Source organism: Eschrichtius robustus, chromosome 4 (genome assembly GCF_028021215.1).
Source record: "Eschrichtius robustus isolate mEscRob2 chromosome 4, mEscRob2.pri, whole genome shotgun sequence".
NCBI lineage: Eukaryota > Metazoa > Chordata > Mammalia > Artiodactyla > Eschrichtiidae > Eschrichtius > Eschrichtius robustus.
Genome location: NC_090827.1, coordinates 420,519 through 441,172, shown reverse-complemented (window position 1 = coordinate 441,172; position 20,654 = coordinate 420,519). Strand labels below are relative to the sequence as shown.

General features: G+C 38.2%; 1 protein-coding gene across 1 annotated transcript in view; it reads left to right on the top strand.

Annotated features, from left to right (window-relative positions):
* ASIC5 (acid sensing ion channel subunit family member 5) overlaps positions 1 to 20,654 on the top strand; it is a 52,656-nt gene that overhangs the window by 18,808 nt on the left and 13,194 nt on the right. Inside the window, 3 exon segments of the mRNA XM_068543642.1 lie at positions 17,061 to 17,298; positions 17,924 to 18,043; positions 19,861 to 20,010. Coding sequence (XP_068399743.1) covers positions 17,061 to 17,298; positions 17,924 to 18,043; positions 19,861 to 20,010 — 508 coding nt within the window.

Here is a 20,654-nt window from a genome sequence, read left to right as displayed (position 1 = left end):
TTTTTAAATTATTTTAAATAATATTTATATATTTTTTATTTTAATAACTTTATTTTATTTTATTCTTTCTCTCTTTTTTTCCTCCATTTTCTTCTGAGCCATGTAGCTGACAGGGTCTTGGTGCTTCAGCTGGGTATCAGGCCTGAGCCTCTGAGGTGGGGGAGCCAAGTTCAGGACATTGGACCACCAGAGACCTCCAGGCCCCACGAAGTATCAAACAGCAAGAGCTCTCCCAGAGATCTCCATCTCAATGCTAAGACCCAACTCCACTCAACGACCAGCAAGCTACAGTGCTGGGCACCCCATGCCAAACGACTAGCAAGACAGGAACACAGCCCCATCCATTAGCAGAGAGGCTGCCTAAAATCATAATAAGGCCACAGACACCCCAAAACACACCACCAGACGTGGACCTGTCCATCAGAAAGACAAGATCCAGCCTCATCCACCAGAACTCAGGCACTAGTTCCCTCCACCAGGAAGCCTACACAACCCACTGAACCAACCTCACCCACAGGGGGCAGACACCAAAAACAACAGGAACTACGAACCTGCAGCCTGTGAAAAGGAGACCCCAAACACGGTAAGTTAAGCAAAATGAGAAGACAGAGAAATACACAGCAGATGAAGGAGCAAGGTAAAAACGCACCACACCAAACAAATGAAAGGAAATAGGCAGTCTACGTGAAAAAGAATTCAGAGTAATGATAGTAAAGATGATCCAAAATCTTGGAAACAGAATGGAGAAAATACAAGAAACGTTTAACAAGGACCTATGAGAACTAAAGAGCAAACAAACAATGATGAACAACACAATAAATGAAATTTAAAATTCTCTACAAGGAAACAATAGAAGAATAACTGAAGCAGAACAATGGAGATGTGACTTGGAAGATAAAATAGTGGAAATAACTACCACAGAGCAGAATAAAGAAAAAAGAATGAAAAAAATTCAGGACCGTCTCAGAGACTTCTGGGACAACATTAATAGGACCAATATTCGAATTATAGGGGTCCCAGAAGAAGAAGAGAAAAAGAAAGGGACTGAGAAAATATTTGAAGAGATTACAGCTGAAAACTTCCCTAATATGGGAAAGGAAATACTTAATAAAGTCCAGGAAGCACAGAGAGTCCCATACAGGATAAATCCAAGGAGAAACATGCCAAGACAAATATTAATCAAACTATCAAATATTAAGTACAAAGAAAAAATATTAAAAGCATTAAGGAAAAGCAACAAATAACATACAAGGGAATCCCCATAAGGTTAAGTTAATCGTTCAGCCGAAACTCTGCAAGCCAAAAGGAGTGGCAGGACATATTTAAAGTGATGAAAGGGAAAAACCTACAGCCAAAATTACTCTACCCAGCAAGGATCTCATTCAGATTCAATGGAGAAATTAAAACCTTTACAGACAAGCAAAAGCTAAGAAAATTCAGCACCACCAAACCAGCTTTACAACAAATGCTAAAGGAATTTCTCTAGGCAGGAAACACAAGAGAAGGAAAACACCTACAAGAACAAACCCAAAACAATTAAGAAAATGGTAATAGGAACATACATATCGATAATTACCTTAAATGTAAATGGATTAAATGCTCCAACCAAAAGATACAGACTGGCTGAATGGATACAAAAACAAGACCCATATATATGCTGTCTACAAGAGACCCACTTCAGACCTAGGGGCACATAGAGACTGAAAGTGAGGGGATGGAAAAAGATATTCCATGCAAATGGAAATCAAAAGAAAGCTGGAGTAGCAATTCTCATATCAGACAAAATAGACTTTAAAATAAAGACAGTTACAAGAGACAAAGAAGGACACTACATAATGATCAAGGGATCAATCCAAGAAGAAGATAGAACAATTGTAAATATTTATGCACCCAACATAAGAGCACCTCAATACATAAGGCAAATGCTAACAGCCATAAAAGGGGAAAACTTTAACACCCCACTTTCACCAATGGACAGATCATCCAAAATGAAAATAATTAAGGAAACACAAGCTTTAAATTATACATTAAACAACAGGCACTTAATTGATACTTGTAGGACATTCCATCCAAAAACAACAGAATACACTTTCTTCTCAAGTGCTCATGGAACATTCTCCAGGATAGATCATATGTTGGGCCACAAATCAAGCCATGGTAAATTTAAGAAAATTGAAATCATATCAAGTATCTTTTCCAACCACAATGCTATGAGACTATATATCAATTACAGGGAAAAAAACTGTAAAAAATACAAACTCATGGAGGCCAAACAATACACTACTAAATAACCAAGAGATCACTGAAGAAATCAAAGAGGAAATAAAAAAATACCTAGAAACAAATGACAATGAAAACACGACAACCCAAAACCTGTGGGATGCAGCAAAAGCAGTTCCAAGATGGAAGTTTATAGCAATACAGTCCTACGTCAAGAAACAAGAAACATCTCAAATAAACAACCTAACCTTACACCTAAAGCAATCAGACAAAGAAGAACAAAAAAAAACCCTAAGTTAGCAGAAGGAAAGAAATCATAAAGATCAGATCAGAAATAAATGAAAAAGAAATGAAGGAAAAATAGCAAAGATCAATAAAACTAAAAGTTGATTCGTTGAGAAGATAAACAAGTTGATAAACCATTAGCCAGACTCATTAAAAAAAAAAAAGAAGACTCAAATGAACAGAATTAGAAATGAAAAAGGAGAAGTAACAAATGACACTGAAGAAATACAAAAGATCATGAGAGATTACTACAAGCAACTCTATGCCACTAAAATGGACAACCTGGAAGAAATGGACAAATTCTTAGAAAAGCACAACCTTCCAAAACTGAACCAGGAAGAAATAGAAAATATAAACAGATGAATCACAAGCAATGAAATTGAAACTGTGATTAAAAATCTTCCAACAAACAAAAGCCCAGGACGAGGTGGCTTCACAGGCAAATTCTATCAAACATTTAGAGAAGAGCTAACACCTATCCTCCTCAAACTCTTCCAAAATATATCAGAGGGAAGAACACTCCCAAACTCATTCTACAAGGCCACCATCACCCTGATAGCAAAACCAGAGAAAGCTGTCACAAAGAAAGAAAACTACAGGCTAATATCCCTGATGAACATAGATGCAAAAATCCTCAACGAAATACTAACAAACAGAATCCAACAGCACATTAAAAGAATCATACACCATGATCAAGTTGGGTTTATCCCAGGAATGCAAGGATTCTTCAATATATGCAAATCAATCAATGTGATAAACCATATTAACAAATTGATGGAGAAAAACCATATGATCATCTCAATAGATGCAGAAAAAGCTTTCAAAAAAATTCAACACCCAATTATGATAAAATCCCTCCAGAATGTAGGCATAGAGGGAATGTACCTCAACATAATAAAAGCCATATATGACAAAGCCACAGCCAATATCGTTCTCAATGGTGAAAAACTGAAACTATTTCCACTAAGATCAGGAAGAAGACAAGGTTGCCCACTCTCACCACTATTATTCAACATAGTTTTTGAAGTTTTAGCCACAACAATCAGAGAAGAAAAAGAAGTAGAAGGAATCCAAATCAGAAAAGAAGTAAAACTGTCACTGTTTGTAGATGACACGATACTATACATAGAGAATCCTGAAGATGCTACCAGAAAACTACTAGAGCTAATCAATAAATTTGGTAAAGTAGCAGGACACAAAATTAATGCACAGAAATCTCTTGCATTCCTATACACTAATGATGAAAAATCTGAAAGAGAAATTAAGGAAACATTCCCATTTACCATTGCAACAAAAAGAATAAAATACCTAGGAATAAACCTACCTAAGGAGACAAAAGACCTATCTCCAGGAAACTATAAGACACTGATGAAAGAAATTAAAGATGATACAAACAGATGGAGAGATATACCATGTTCTTGGATTGGAAGAACCAACATTGTGAAAATGACTATACTACCCAAAGTGATCTACAGATTGAATGCAATCCCTGTCAAACTACCAATGGCATTTTTCACAGAACTAGAATGAAAAATTTCACAATTTGGATGGAAACACAAAAGACCCCAAATAGCCAAAGCAATCTTGAGAAAGAAAAATGGAGCTGGAGGAATCAGGCTTCCTGACTTCAGACTATACTACAAAGCTACAGTAATCAAGACAATATGGTACTGGCACAAAAACAGAAATAGAGATCAATGGAACCAGATAGAAAGCCCAGAGATAAACCCACGCACATATGGTCACCTTATTTTTGATAAAGGAGGCAAGAAGATACAATGGAGAAAAGACAGCCTCTTCAATAAGTGGTGTTGGGAAAACTGGACAGCTACATGTAAAAGAATGAAATTAGAACACTCCCTAAAAACATACTCAAAAATAAACTCAAAATGGATTACAGACCTAAATGTAAGGCCAAACACTATAAAACTCTTAGAGGAAAACATAGGCAGAACACTCTATGACATAAATTACAGCAAGATCCTTTTTGACCCACCTCCTAGAGAAATGGAAATAAAAAGAAAAATAAACAAATGGGACCTCATGAAACTTAAAACTTTTGCAAAGCCAAAGAAACCATAAACAAGACAAAAAGCAACCCTCAGAATGGGAGAATATATTTGCAAATGAAGCAACTGACAAAAGATTAATCTCCAGAATATACAAGCAACTCATGAAGCTCAATATCAAAAAAACAACCAACCCAATCCAAAAACGAGCAGAAGACCTAAATAGACATTCCTCTAAAGTAGATATACAGATTGCCAACAAACACATGAAAGGATTCTCAACATCATTAATCATCAGAGAAATGCAAATCAAAATTACAATGAGGTATCACCTCACACCAGTCAGAATGGCCATCATCAAAAAATCTAGAAACAATAAATGCTGGAGAGGGTGTGGGGAAAAGGGAACACTCTTGCACTGTTGGTGGGAATGTAAATTGATACAGCCACTATGGAGAACAGTATGGAGGTTCCTTAAAAAACTAAAAATAGAACCACCATACAACCAGCAATCCCACTACTGGGCATATACCCTGAGAAAACCATAATTCAAATAGAGTCATGCACCACAATGTTCATTGCAGCTCTATTTACAATATCCAAGACATAGAAGCAACTTAAGTGTCCATCAACAGATGAATGGATAAAGAAGATGTGGCACATATATACAATGGAATATTACTCAGCCATAAAAAGAAATGAAATTGAGTTATTTGTAGTGAAGTAGATGGACCCAGAGTCTGTCATACAGAGTGAAGTAAGTCAGAAAGAGAAAAACAAATACTGTATGCTAATGCATATATATGGAATCTAAAAAAACCATACTGATGAACCTAGTGGCAGGACAGAAATAAAGATGCAGACATAGAGAATGTACTTGAGGACACAGGGTGGGGAGAATGGTAAGCTGGGACAAAGTGAGAGAGTGTCATGGACATATATACACTACCAAATGTAAAATAGATAGCTAGTGGGAAGCAGCCGCATAGCACAGGGAGATCAGCTCGGTGCTTTGTGACCACCTAGAGGGGTGGGATAGGGAGGGTGGGAGGGAGAAGCAGCAGGGAGGGGATATGGTGATATAAGTATACGTATAGCTGATTCACTTTGTTATACAGCAGAAACTAACACAACATTGTAAAGCAATTATACTACAATAAAGATGAAAAAAATAATAATAACAAGTCTCTATAACTTTGCTAGTATAACCTTTCTTGGATGACTGAAATAGTTTATTGTTTGCTATTTAGTATACACAAAACCACTGAAGGTCTTAAATTGTACTGAAATACTGAAATGTAAGGGGCTAAGAAGCTTATTGATTTCTTCTCCATTTTCCTTCTTTTCTTCCTTCTTTCCCTCCACAATTATATGTTGGGCTAAGCAACAAGCCCTGTGGTTAAATAGATGTACAAGTATTTATCCTTGCATTTAAAAAAATTGTTAATTTACAAAAGAGAGAGAAACATTAGCAATCACAATGCAGTATGTGAGGCGACTATAGATTACATTAAACGTGTGTGCAGGGGCTCTGAGAGCACAGATGACATGTGACAGTCCCTTCTGGGTGTCACGGAGTGTGAGTGTCAAAGGATGTCCAGGCAGTTTGTAGGGGGAGATGACGAATAACTTGAAGATACAGAGAAGCACTGTGCTAAAGTATGGAGATGTGAAATGCTTCAACGTGTTTAGGGTGAGACGTTTATTGTAATAGAAACGCGCCCAGCTCCATGGGCGTGTGACCTGTGCTCACCCTTGGTTTACTGCTCTGCTGTTGTTGAGCCCTTGACCACAGCTCCCTGCAAAGAACTGCATGTCCCTGGCTGTGCCCCAGGTCTCCCATGGGGAGGGCAGCTTCCCCACGAGGCCGTCCATGAAAAGACTTGTCACTGTCTGTGGTCAAGCAAGAACGGCTGCACATAAGATTTTCACCTGGGGGAGGTGGAGGTGGCTTCCTTCAGATCCACCACTGATCAGCTCTTTTACCATGGACAAGTCACTTCACCTTTTTAAGCTTCAATATGTGTGCGTACAAAATGATGTAATATCATCTACCTCACATGCTTGCTGTGTCATTAGATCAGGTAATATATACACCATTTTGTCTCATCCCTGGGGTGTTGTTTGGACAGGTGCTCAATATACAGTAGGTATTATAGCATGTTCCTGTGATTTTTAGATATATATCAATATATGTATCAAGGTCCCAAAAAGTAGAAGTAAATCAAATGCCCCCAAACATTTTCAATACTTTTGCTCTGTACTATTTTAAATGGTATGTGATCTAACGAAAGCAAAGATTGGTTGACGATATCCTTTATTAAAAGAAAATGTATTTATCATCTTGAGAACAGCAGTGTGAGGACCCTCACAGATCTTTTCCCCAGAGAAACAACCATAACCGGTAAACTGTATTTAAAAAATTAACCATTTAGAATTTAACAAACTCCTACAACTCAGCAGCAAAAAACAAAAACAAAAAACCCTAAGAACCCAATTTAAAATGTACTGAGAACTTGAATAGACATTGCTTCCAAGAAGGCATACAAATGGCCAACAGAATATGAAAAAATGCTCAATATCACTAAGCATCAGAGAAATGCAAATCAATACAACAATTAGATATCACCTCAGACCTGTCAGGATGGCCATTACAAAAAACAAAAGACAAGAAATGTTGGTAAGGATGTGAAGAATTTGGAACCCTTGTACACAGTTGGTGGGAATGCAAAATGGTGCATCTGCTATGGAAAACCACATGGAGGTTCCTCAGAAAACTAAAAATAGAGATACCACATGATCTAGCAATCTCAGTCTTAAATTTTTATACAAAATAATTTAAATCAGGGTCTCAAAGAGATATTACCACACCCATATGCATTGCCTAAGATCTAGAAATAAACTAAATGCACATTGACTGACAAATGGACAAAGAAAATGTAGTATATGCATACAACAGAATATTATTCATCTGTGAAAAAGAAGGAAATTCTGCAATAGGAGAGAATGTGGCTAAACCTTCAGGATGTTATGCTAAGTTAAGTAAGTCACAGAAATGCAAATACTGCATGATTCCACTTATGTGAGGTGTCTGAAATAGTCAAACTCATAGAATCAAAGGTTGCAATGGTAGTTGCCAGGGTCTGGCAGGGGGCGGGGTATAGAAATAGGGAGCTACTAGTCAACAGGCATAAAGTTTCAGGTAGTTAGGATAAATGAACTCCAGAGACTTGCTGTACAGACTTGCACCTAGAGTCAACCATCCTGCATCCCACACTTTCATTTGTTAGAAGGGCAGATCTCATGGGAAGTATTCCTATCACATAAAATAGCATGTTTTAAAATTTTGCAAAAAAAAGAGAAAATCATTGAATCTACTACAATAATTAGGATATAATAAAATGCACCTAAATATTTATATATAAAAACAGCCATTTAAAGTATCTGGAAGTTGTCCTCAGGGAATATAACAAATGAAGACATACTTATTCAAGAAAATCCACTAAATCTCAACCAGAACAGGGAGAGTCCACAGAACCTGAGCCACAAACACTCCCTCCTTCCCCCTTTCTGTCCCAGCATGACAGGAGGTCCGCTCCAGCTGGGTTTGACCAAGAAGACAGGGCCTTTCTCCTCCCAGCTTCTAGTCAAGGGCTACACTGTGCCCTGGGAAACACACGTGGTCAACATTCATCATTCAACCCGGCTCAAGTCACAAAGGCTAAATTCCAGACGACCACAGTTAAGAGGCTGAGGGCTCCCTTCTTTATGTGACCCCCACTTACAGGGTCGAAGCTCTGTCTAAGGCCTGGTAGGTTGAGATAATCACCCTCATCCAGCCTGCCCAAGGATGGAGGCTCCACCTTGAGAGTGACAAAGTCAGAAAACCGGATACCTCTTCCCTGCCCAGAATCCTCCTTGTAAATATTTTGCTGGGTGGAAAAGGAAGGCCATAAGAAAAATGAATTCTGAAGCTCTCCCCAGAGGAGCTCTGTTTTGAACAGAGTGTGGTGAAGTTCAAGCCTAAGGGTGCTCGCAAAAACACCATATATTCTGGTGGTAAAGCAGTTAAGAGGAGGCTAGTGGGTCTATAAAAACAAGCTAAACCACAGGCCAGTGGTTTTCCAATGAGAATCCAGGAAAGAGGCACACAAGAAGAGTCCTCCTGGGGTCAGAAGAACTCTCAAACACTGGCGTCAAACTCTTCTGTAAAAGGGCCCAAATTTAATTTGATTAGACTCTGGAGAAATTTATGACCCAGGATATTGTTAAAAACAATACAGCATAAGAGAACTAAAACACAAGCCACAGAATGATAGAAATTTTTGCAAAAGACATATCTGATGAAGGACTCTTATCCAAAATATACAAAGAACCATTCAAACTTAAAAAAATAAGAAAAAAACTTGATTTAAATATGAGCGAAAAACCTTAACAGATACCTCATCAAAGAAAACATACAGATGGCAATTAGCATATAAAAAGATGCTCTACATCATATCATCAGGAAAATGCAAATTAATACAACAATGAGATACCTATTAGAATGGCACACCTATTAGAATGGCCAAAATCCAGAACACTGACAACATCAAATCTTGGTGGAGATGTGGAGCAAAAGGAATACTCATTCATCCCTGGGAGGAATGCAAAATGGTACAGCCACTTTGGAAGGCAGTTTGACATGCTTTTTTACAAAACTAAACATACTCTTACCATATGATCCAGCAATTTTGGTCCTTGATATTTAGCCCAAAAAGTGGGAAAATTCTGACCACACATAAACCTGAACATGAATGTTCACAACAGCTTTATTCGTAATTCAAAAATTTGGAAGCAACCAAGATGTTCTTAAGTAAGTGAATGGATAAATAAACTGTGGTACATCCAGACAACGGAACATTATTTAGTGGTTAAAAAAAATATGAGCTATTAAGCCATGAAAAGATGAGGACACTTAAATGCATATTCCTAAGTTTAAAAAAAAATTTGAATCTAAAAGGATACTTAGTGTATAATTCCAACCATATGACGCTCTGGAAAAGGCAAAGCTGTGGAGACAGTAAAAAGATCAGTGGTTTCCAGGGATCAAAGGAGAGGGAGGGATGAGTAGGCAAAGCACGGAGGACTTTTAGGGCAGTTTTCATACTCTGTGTGATGCGATAATGGTGGAGACATGACATTGTGTACTGGCCAAACCCACAGAATGTACGACACCAAGAGTGAATCCTGGTATAAACTCTGTCTTTGGATGATGATGATGTGCCCATGTAGGTCCATCAACTGTGACAAACGTGCCATCTGGTGGGGATGTTGATAATGGGGGGAGGCTGTGGTAGCTGGGAGCAAGCAGTATATGGGGAGCTCTCTGTACCTTCTTCTCAAATTGCTGTGAACCTGGGCTTCCCTGGTGGCGCAGTGGTTGAGAATCTGCCTGCCAATGCAGAGGACACGGGTTCGAGCCCTGGTCTGGGAAGATCCCACACGCCGCGGAGCAACTGGGCCCGTGAGCCACAACTACTGAGCCTGCGCGTCTGGAGCCTGTGCTCCGCAACGAGAGAGGCCGCGATAGTGAGAGGCCCGCACACCGCGATGAAGAGTGGCCCCCGCTCGCCGCAACTAGAGGAAGCCCTCGCACAGAAACAAAGACCCAACACAGCCAAAAATAAATATAAATAAATTTTTTTAAAAAATTGCTGTGAACCTGAAACTTCTTTTAAAAATGAAGTCTACGAAAAAAAAATTGAGCCAGCAATTACTGGAGCCTAGCTCCTGGATGTGATACCAGTAGAGGCAGATGGCTTAACAGGGAAATTAGGGGAAGAGATGATCAGATGAGCCAGTTAAAGCAACTGCCATCAAAAGATGACTCTACCACTGCCTAAGGCTGTGCCCTCTAGGAGTGACATCAGAATAGCCCATCCATCACTAAGCAAAAAATAATTTTTAAAAAAGGCAAACAACAGCAATTCCTGGGGGAGGAAGGATTATTACAGTGGTGAAGTAGTGCCTCCCCAAAAATTCATATCTACCCAGAACCTCAGAAAATATTAAATATTTTCATATATTCATATGAAAATAGGGTCATTGCAGGTGTAATTGGCTAAGATGAGATTATACTGCGTTAGGGTGATCCCCAGATCCAACGACTGCTGTCGTTAAAAGGACAGAAAAAGACACAGAGATATTGAGGGAAAAAGCAGAAACTGGCATCATGCTTCCAGGAGCCAAGAAATATGTGAGGCTGTTATAACCTGGGTAAAGCAAGGAAGGGTTCCCCAGAGCCTTTACAGGGAGCATAGCCCCACTGACACATCGATTCCAGAATTCTGACCTGCTGAACAATGAGAGAATGAACTTCTGTTTTTTTTTAAGGTGCCAAGTTTGTGATAACTTGTTATGGTAGCCCTAGTAAACTAATAAGATTGGTAGCAAGATTTGCTACTGTGTATTATCTGAAATGTTAAGTTTTCAACATCAAAAAAAAAAAAGCAAAGTAAAAGGAAATTATGAACCCATACACAGAAAAATGAAAGTCAGCAGAAACTGCCCAGCTTAGATATCAGACTTAGCAGATGAAGGCATCAAAGCAGCTATTATAAATATATTTAAAGGACTGAAGAAACCGTGATTAAAGACATAAAGGAAGCTATAATGGCAATGTCTCATCAAACAAAGAATATCAATAAGGACACAGAAATTATACAAAGGACCAAATGGACATTGTGGTGTTGAAAAGTACAATAATTGATATGAAAAATTCACTAGATCCATGAGGTTCTCAGCAATAAATTTGAACTGGCTGAAGAAATAATCAGTGAACTTGAAGATAAATTGACAAAGTATGTGATCTGAGGAACATACAGAAAAAAACTAACACAGGAAAATGAATAGAGCCTCAGAGAAATGGGGGATACCAAAAAAGCATAAAAATATATGCAAAACGGGAGTACCAGAAGAAGAGAGAATGGAGCAGAAAAATACTTTTAAAATATGTGTCAAAACTCCCCAAATTTGCACAAAAGCAATAGTCTACATATCCAAAAAGTTCAACAAACTTTAAGAAGGATAAATGCAAAGAGATTAACAGCCAGACACATCATAATGGAAACAATGGCAGCCAAAGAACAAGAAAAAAAAAAATCTTGAAAGCAGCCAAAAAAACCCAACTCATTACGTAAAAGGGGATCCAATAAGGCTGACAACTAACTTCTCATTATAAACAATAGAGGCCAGGCAGTTGTGGGATGAGATTTTCAAAGTACTGAAAGAAAAATGTGCCAACCAAATATCTTATATCTAGCAAAAATATATTTTAAAAATGAAGGTAAAATAAAGACCTTCAGAGAGAAACAAAAGCTGAGAGAATTCATTGCTAGCAGACCCATCATACAAGAAATACTAAAAGGAAGTTCTTCAGGCTGACAACAAGTAAACTCAGAGAGTAATTCAAATCCATATGAAAAAGAAAAACCAAAAAGACCAGTAAGTGTATTTTTGCAATTTTAAAAGACATTATAAATGTGTATTTCTTCTCTTACTTGATTTGAGTCTCATGCTCTACCAACTGAGCTAGCAGGGCATCCCTCTTACTTGATTTAAAATGCAAGTGTATAATACTTAGGCTATAACATATTTTTTTACAATAACAGCATAAAAGGTGGAAGCAAGGCAGTATTGGAGTAAAGAAATGACACCAGACGGTAACTTAAATCCGCAGGAACAAATGAAGACAACCAGAAATGGTAAATAAAAAGGTTAATATGACATGATCTATAGATATTTACTTGATTTATTTTCTTCTTTCATCTTCTTTAAAAGATACAAAATTATATAAAAATATCTATATAACATGTACAACATTAATAACAAAAAAAGTGGGAAGAGAAAATAAGCTATATGGGAATAGGTATTATTATTTAATAATAAATAAATAAATAACATACTTTAAAATTAATAAAAGGATTTCAATTTTAAAGTAAAAAAAATGAAAATTTAATGCAAAAAATAATCAGTAGAGACAGATTATAGGAACAAAAGATATGAGACATATAAAACAAACAGAGTGGCAGATGTAAATCTAATATATCAATAAGAAAGTTAAATTTGAGTGGATTAAGCAATACAATCAAAAGTCAGAAGTTGTCAGACTGTATTAAAGAAACAAGACATATTGTATATTCAAAGATGCAGATAGAATAAAGGAAAAGATGGAAAAAGACATATGCAAAGAGCAACTCTCATAAGGAGTGGCTATCTTACTGTCAGACAAAATTTAAAACAATGTGTTACTAGAGATAAAGAGGGTCATTTTGTAATGATAAAGGGGCAATCTATCAGGAAGATATAATTCACCGAATATATTTGGATACTTCAGTACTGCAGTCTTAGTAGAACAGCTAGGGAGAGAATCTACAAGGAAATAGAAGACTTTGAAGACTTGAAAATCCATCTAAGCTGACAAGACGCAAGAGACATCTATAGATCACTACCCAGCAACTGCAGAATGCACGCTCTTCTCGCGCGCACGTGGAATGCTCTCTCGGGTAGGTTGTAGCAAGACCGTGGAACAAGCTTCAGTACTTTTAGAAGATTTGAAATCATTCAGAGAATGTTCAGCAACTATCAATACAGGAGAGTGCAATTAGAAGGAAGAAATTTGAGATATTCACAAACATATGGATATTAAACAGCACACACCTAAATAACCAGTGAAAGTGAAAGAAAAAAATCGCATGGCATTAGACAGCACTCTGAGATGAAGCCTTGCGGACGGGGAAATGCATGGCTGTCAACACCTGGATTCAAAATGAAGAAAGATCTCAAAGAAAATATTTAATACTCTAGGATTTTAGCACTTCCATGTTTCTAATGAAATCTTAACTTGTATAAAATTTAATTTATTTTGCATAGCTCAAATCTCAAATCAATGATTTAGACTCTGGTGTTAGATGGTGGCATGTTAAGAAAACCGATAGTGTATCCTTCAGTTAGACACAGTTAATACCCAGACGAAAACTGAGATTCAGTAGTCTAGAAACTAAAATTGCAGAAGATGAAAATTCTTAACTATGAGAGAATTACTTATAGGTGACAGATAACTTAGACTTCATGAGTACAGTGGTGGTTAGAGACTTTTTCAACGCCCAAAGTCTAATTTTACGAATAGACACTTTGAATATCAGTTCACCAGCATCTCACCAACATTGTTTAGCAAATGATTGACAGATCAGGAAAAGAACTTAAGTTGTCTATTGTCTGGTTCTCAAAGCCTATTGTCTTCAAATATTTTAGCTCATGTGCCATAGAAAGGAACTTTAAAAAAACTATGTATTTCACTTGCATATTTTAAATTGGCATCTAAAATTTTAACCATAGCTTGAAATAACTTTACTTCTTAGTTTTAGAAGATCAAAAATAAATGTTATGAGATAAGATACGATAAGGATTGACTGTAATAGGAATAAATATTTCATATGATTTCATAAAGTTTTAATTACTTTATTGATATAAATACAGAAATTTTTAATCTGTGGACTTTGACTATCACAATAATCTGCAAGTAGCAAATAATAATCCAGTTACATTTAAAATAACAAATTCCACCATATTACATCAGCTTTTGTCAATTCAGAGGATCCCAGTAAGGGCTCAGATACCCTATGTTTAATGCCATGCTTCGCCCTAACCAGAAACATGTGCATATCAGGCCAAGACAAAGTTTAAGGAGCTGTGCTTAATTCCTAGAGGGGTCTTCCACTGATGTTTGCCTTTGTCAGGGGCCCTGAGATTGTTACACACCAGGGCGCATTAAATGCTGAGATTTGTGATGACTGACAGGTAAGAACTCTTTCCTAAATTGGAGAAGAGCCACTGTGAATGCAGCCTCTTCCTAACCTATGAGTTAGAGTGGAGGTCTGGAAATTGATTCCAATTTACAGTGCACTTGGGTCTGTTTCGGTGGGACTCAGTGCAGAGCTGAGTCAGGCATCGACGTGGACTTGAGATGAAACTTACTTGTTTGGGTCATAATCTGGGCAAGTGTAGTTAGAGGTATTAATACAGCTAAGAAGGACAGGCTTGGGAATTGGTGATCAGCTGTTAAATTGTTTTAACAAATCGATGTATTTTCTTTGCTTTCTTTTACTAGCCTTTTATCAGCATACGTTAAATGAAGGAGTAACACAGATTATAACTAAGCAAGGTTTCTGAAAGAATATATTTGGAAGGGTTTTGGGGTTTGCATTACAGGTGAAAATAAACTCGGAGCAAAACCCTTTGATTTTATGCTGAACAATATATCTCACAAAATTTATCGATTCCTTTGTTCCAAATATTGTTAGACTTTATTAAGTTTAATTCACACACCTAAATTACCCCCATGATCTCAACTATTATTAGTATAATAAAAAAGCTTCTACAGCAATGTTCTAAAAGGCTCTCCTCTTTAACCTTTTAATTTATTGTATTCATACCTCCTACACCTGTGAGAGTTTCTTCATTTCTCTGCATAACCATTTTGAAAAGAACCCAGTGAACGTTGTATGGGTCAGTACTAGCTGAGCCTGTGCAAGATCCAAAGTCACGGGGCTCTGGAGCAGATCCTTGGTGCCTGTCGGTCAGAGAGTTAGAAACCTGAAGTAGGCTAAAGCTCCATCCCCCAGTTTAGAGCTAACACTGTTCTTCCCCCCGGAATCTGTTGCTAATGTAGGTTTTTAACTCCCCAAAAGATCACTAAAAAACACTTTTGCCCCAGAAAATCAAGGTTGTTAGATGTACTGTAGTTAGGTAGAAAGCCACGATGATGGGGGGCTGAACAGGATCTCTAAAGAAAGGGGGAGTCAAAGAGAATATTTATAGGGTTCTGGGACCTGGGCTGGTGGTTTTAAGACAGGCCTTAGCAGGCTCAGAGCTGGTTACTTAAGGTATTCTATTAAGAGCTGGTCAAAAAAGCAGTTTCTCATCTCTAAAATTATATGATATTGGTTTGGGATTTTTTTCCCCTACTTTTGGTTTTGTGTATGCCCCACCTTGACCGAAAAAGGGTTTAATGTGGCTGTCATGAGAGAGAAAAATTACATTAAAGACAAAAGGAAAGTGAAAACAAAATATAGAATCTGGGACATAAAGGGAGACCAAGAGCAAAATCACACACAAACCCTGCACCGCACGTCCTGTACGCTCACCAAGAGCGGGTACGTATTTTATTCTATGCTGCCAGGCAACCAATTTGAAGAGAGGAAGTTTGTTCAGTTTCAAGATGTATAATAATATAATATTGTATAATATAATATCCAAAATATGAAAATACCAATCACATTTTGAAAGAAGTTAGGGTATGAATATATAAGAACCATACATAATGCAAAGCAAAAATTGCTTAATAAAATAAAAGAATTACAAGGTACTTATTAGGGCAAACAGATTACTTCTGCTATGATTGACAGAAAATCACTTTGACAATAATGAGACATTCATTCAATAAATATATACCTTACACTCACTGAATTCCAGGCACTCTTCTAAATGTTTTAGGACAAATAACGTAATCATACAAATGACAGCTTGAGGTGGGTTGTATCAAAATATATCTATATATTAACCTGTATCACTTATTAACATACACCAGTTGTATAAGGGGGGAAACGGAATCACAGTCAGATGAAAAAATGTGCTAAGTCATACCATGAAGTTGCTGTGACAATCAGGGCTCGACCAGAGGAGCAGAACCTCTACGACTGACAGAGAATAAGGGGTTTATTCTAGGGATTCAGCCCACTAAGTCACAGGGCAAGTAGACTCTGCAGGTCTGCTGCCTCTCCTTTCTAATTGCTGCTTCTAATCAACAATTAGAAAGGAAGACAGATTTGAAGTGAGGGAAACAAACACGAGCTGGGAATGTGTGTTTCACCTCCGATCCTGGTGGTACCGGTGACCTGCAAGGTAAGTGGGCACCTGCTCCAGGTTGCACCCTGGCTTGACGCCGGATCTGAAGAAGCTGTAGGCGGGGGTCGGACAGGGCTGGGGGAGTGCAGGCTGGCTGCTGTCCCCTGCAGACAAGCTGGGGTCGCAGATCCACACACACAGTGTACGTGAGCAACCAAAGCTCCTGCCCTGCAGTGAACGGCAGGTTCTAACCAGATGCAGACAAGAGGGAAAGGTTTAGAAATGAGAGTTGCAGGGTCGTCACACGGACTCGGCACAGAGAATAGTGGAGCTTGGATGTGAATCCAGGAAGTCTGAATCCTAAACTATGTTGCTAACAATTACCCACCCACCTCTCTCTCGATGCTGAGGTGTGGAGATCGTTTGGATGTATCCAGAGCAAAGTCTGGGAGGTAGTCTAGGTAAACGAAACTATATGCAGAAACACAAGGTAGATTGCAGGAGGTGACAAAGACGTCTTGGGAATCCAGTTTTGCTTGAATGTAGCATGAATGAGGGGAAATGTAGGAGATAAGATGGAGAAGGTGCTAGGGTTCAGATATTGTCTTCTAGATAATAAGTGTTTATTATTCTAAATATTGCCTTTATCCCTGCTAATAGGTTCCAAACAGAAGCTGCAGCCACATTCGGCGTTATTTTTTTCTTACGGAATATCGTATCCAAAGTCCTTCATCCTCAGGAAATCAGTACCAATTCCACTGGCTCTAAAGAGGCTATTGATTTTCTTGCAAGCGAGCAAAACTTCAGCATTACGTAGTTTGTCAAGACAAATGGTTTTTATCTGAACAGTAGCACTTTGTTAGAATATGACTTTTTTGGAAAGCCATGGGGCCCAGAGGTAATGATTCAATATTTCTTCAAATTTTATCAATATAATAAGCTACTTCATTGTATCATTTTGCATTGAGGTAAAGTTTACTCCTGTGGGGAATCAATCTAAATTTGCTCAAAGATCAGATGTCATTAGCTCAGCCTTATGACATCAGGCGGTGTGAATACACATGAGACATGCTTCCTTTTTCATATAGTTAGATAAGAAAAGATAGAGAACGGAAGTCTTTGGTGATCTTTCTTGCAGGACAGTCCTTTTAAAAGGAAAACCCTATCCGTGATTCCAAATCCCAGCCGAGGATTCAACCAACCACAGACCTTGTAGTACTGTAGCACATATTTATTGAAAAAAATGGGTCCATGCAGTTTGAACCCCTGTTGTTCAAGAGTTAACTGTGTATGAAAATGTCTCAATTATATAATCATATACAAATTGACAAATGCATATTACAAAAAAGGAAAACTGTTGTTGAATACAGACAAAAATCACCAGATTGCCTATTCTCCCTGCTATGTCTGCATTCTCACTTAGGCACTGTTATCAAGAAAAGAAAGTTATAGCAATTTAAACCTCAGAAGTGACCAAAATACCCAACTGATTGTGTTTTCTTTGGTTTATTTTCATACTGGAGGATTTTGCACATGTATTCACTGAATATGGAAATTGTTTGAATCATGGTGAAAATATCCAAGCAAAGGAAAAGGTGTTTCTGGAAGAAGCTTGCTTAAGCTTGCTCTTCAATGTCAATTGGGTATTGAATTTCCTTAAACTTTGCCAGGGTTCAAGACAAACAAGAATGCACCAGAGTCTCAGAACACCGTGCCTTGTCAAATTGTTCCCACAAATTCGTTTTTTATTAATTTAGCCAAGACTTCCATGGATGAAACTACTGACTTAGAGATTAAAAAGGCCCAATTTAGAGGCATAACCTGGATATTTTTAGCTATATCAGTTACTATCCTTGTTACGACTCTGGAAACGTTCATGCCACCAAATAAGGAAACTAGAGATTTCCAAATCGCAAGGTATACAGTTAATTTAAAACGACCCAATGCACTTTTAAAACAACTTTTAGATTTTCATGAAAATAGGCAATATGTTTTAGAAAGAAGCCCTACACAGACCTTTGACAAACCATAGAATCTCTAGTCTGAAGAGGTGATGAAAAAATAATTGCTCTGCAAAAATATCATACAGATGGACTTTGCCTAAGCCTAGTTCTGTAAATTTGTAATTGATCTAAGAAGTTCTAAGTGCTTAGGCCTAGGAGGTGTCCAGACACCTAAGAAATGCAGTGGTATTACCTTCGAGAGTAGCTGGTAGAGCTCTCACCCAAGGCTGACCCTCACCTTCTGTCTTGCACAATCATTTCTGGTGTTACAAACTTAGAGGTATTCTACTCCAGTATTATGGTTTTGTAAATGAAGATTCTGAAATGCTGTTGAATCAGGTATCCAAAGTCACACAATTAATGGCAGAGATGAGAAATAAAACTAGCCTCCCTGAATCCCATCAAACCACCCACCGCCCAAACCAAGTGAACGAAGCCACTGGTTACCTGCAAAGAATTTCTCCTAATCCACGCTTCTCAGCCACCTCCTGTGCCCCATTCACGATGCTTTTGCTTATGTTCAGACACAGTGCTGCACACTGCAGCGCATGCAGCCGTGCTCACACATCTAGTTCATCAAAATTTTCAAGTCCTTTAAATATTAGCCGTACGTTCACTTCGAATATTATATAATGACTTTTACAAGCTAGAATTGCCCACATATTTTTAGAATGCAGTTAGACTCTGCAAATTCAACGCAAAGTTCCATAAGTTAATGGAGTTGAGATATTCCTCCAGACCAGCTGGTTAAGTGTTCCTTAGAGTCATAACAGGACCAGGAGAAATAGGGTCCTGAGTTTCAGATGGAAGGCTGAGCATATGTATTAAACGCCATTGCATGTGTATTTGACCCATTCAGAAGAAAAATCATCCTATCCCCTCATCAAGGCCTATTCCCTCTCCTTATAGCCTGAATTACAACTAATAACAAAGTCACCAGAAGTTTAGCCTTAAATTTCTTCATCTGACATAAGATTTCTAGAAGAAAAGCACTAGTGCTAACAAAGTAGCGCAAGTCTTCACTTTCAGGGGAAAATGAATTTGAATTTTAATTCAGGCCAGATATTTTAATTGCAAAGAGAAGCAAAGGGCCAAAGGATTTTCTAAAGCAAATAAGCAAAGAGAACAGCCAAGGAGGAAACAACTAAAGGCAAGCAGGGTGAAGAGAGGGCCAGGGGACTCAGGTGGTTGACAGTCATGATACGGACGTGATATCACCTCAGGCAAGAGGTGATCCAGGGAAAACTGTCCAGGCCTTCAAGTGTGATTCAGCCATGAAGAGTAGGTCTTAGGTGTTTAATTTTCACAGCTTTTATGTCAAAAGAGATTGCGTACTGCTATGAAACATTTGATTTTAAGTAATTCAGATGCGGTCATGAGATGATAAAACCCAGTCTTAAACTTGTACAGAATTGCCATCAATCTGCAATTTGGGAAGAAGCACATGTTTGTTTCAGGAGGAGTTTACTGATGACTCAACCCTTGGCTTTGTCGACGCTGGGATCATCTTTATTATCCACTCACGGACGAAGGTGCCGCAGTTTGATGGGTTAGGCTTGCCATCACCTGTGGGAATGCATGCTCCGGTGACCCTCCGCCAGGTGCAGGTAAATACAATCGCAAAATACAGTCTGATGGAACTCAGGGGGTAGCGAACCCATAAGTACGTAAATAACACCTTTCGCCAGAAATTCCTTTCTCCTGCATCTGCGGTTCAAACACCACCAGAAATTCCTGAGTTTCAGGTCAGATACTTACTTTTCCTTTACTGGGAGGCTCATATTTAGGAAAAACAGCGAATTCACATATACAATGTAAGTGAATGCTGGGAAGCCCATCAAACCCAAGTTAACTTTGAATTTCAGTCGATCTGGAAACAGACAGTAAGAGCAATGCCCACGTGGCTGAACTGTGCGTTCTCTCAACGGGACATTCTGAGAAGGAGGTCAGCGGGCAGAGCAGTACTCTTGGAATCCGACGAGTCTGGCAGGTTTCCATTTGCCAGCCCCTTGCTCTGTAATTTCCTAGTTTAGCTTCCTGAACTTCCATCTCCTCTCTGCACACTGGGGGCCGGGGTAATGTGTCCTTTCACAGTTATAAAGAAGTTTAAGTGAAATAACATAAAGAAAGCACTTACCGGGTTGCCTGGCACATAATAGGTACTCAATAAAGGATCTTTTTTTTTTAAATTGAAATTTAGTTGATTTAGAATGTTGTGTTAATTTCTGCTGTACAGCAAAGCGATTCAGTT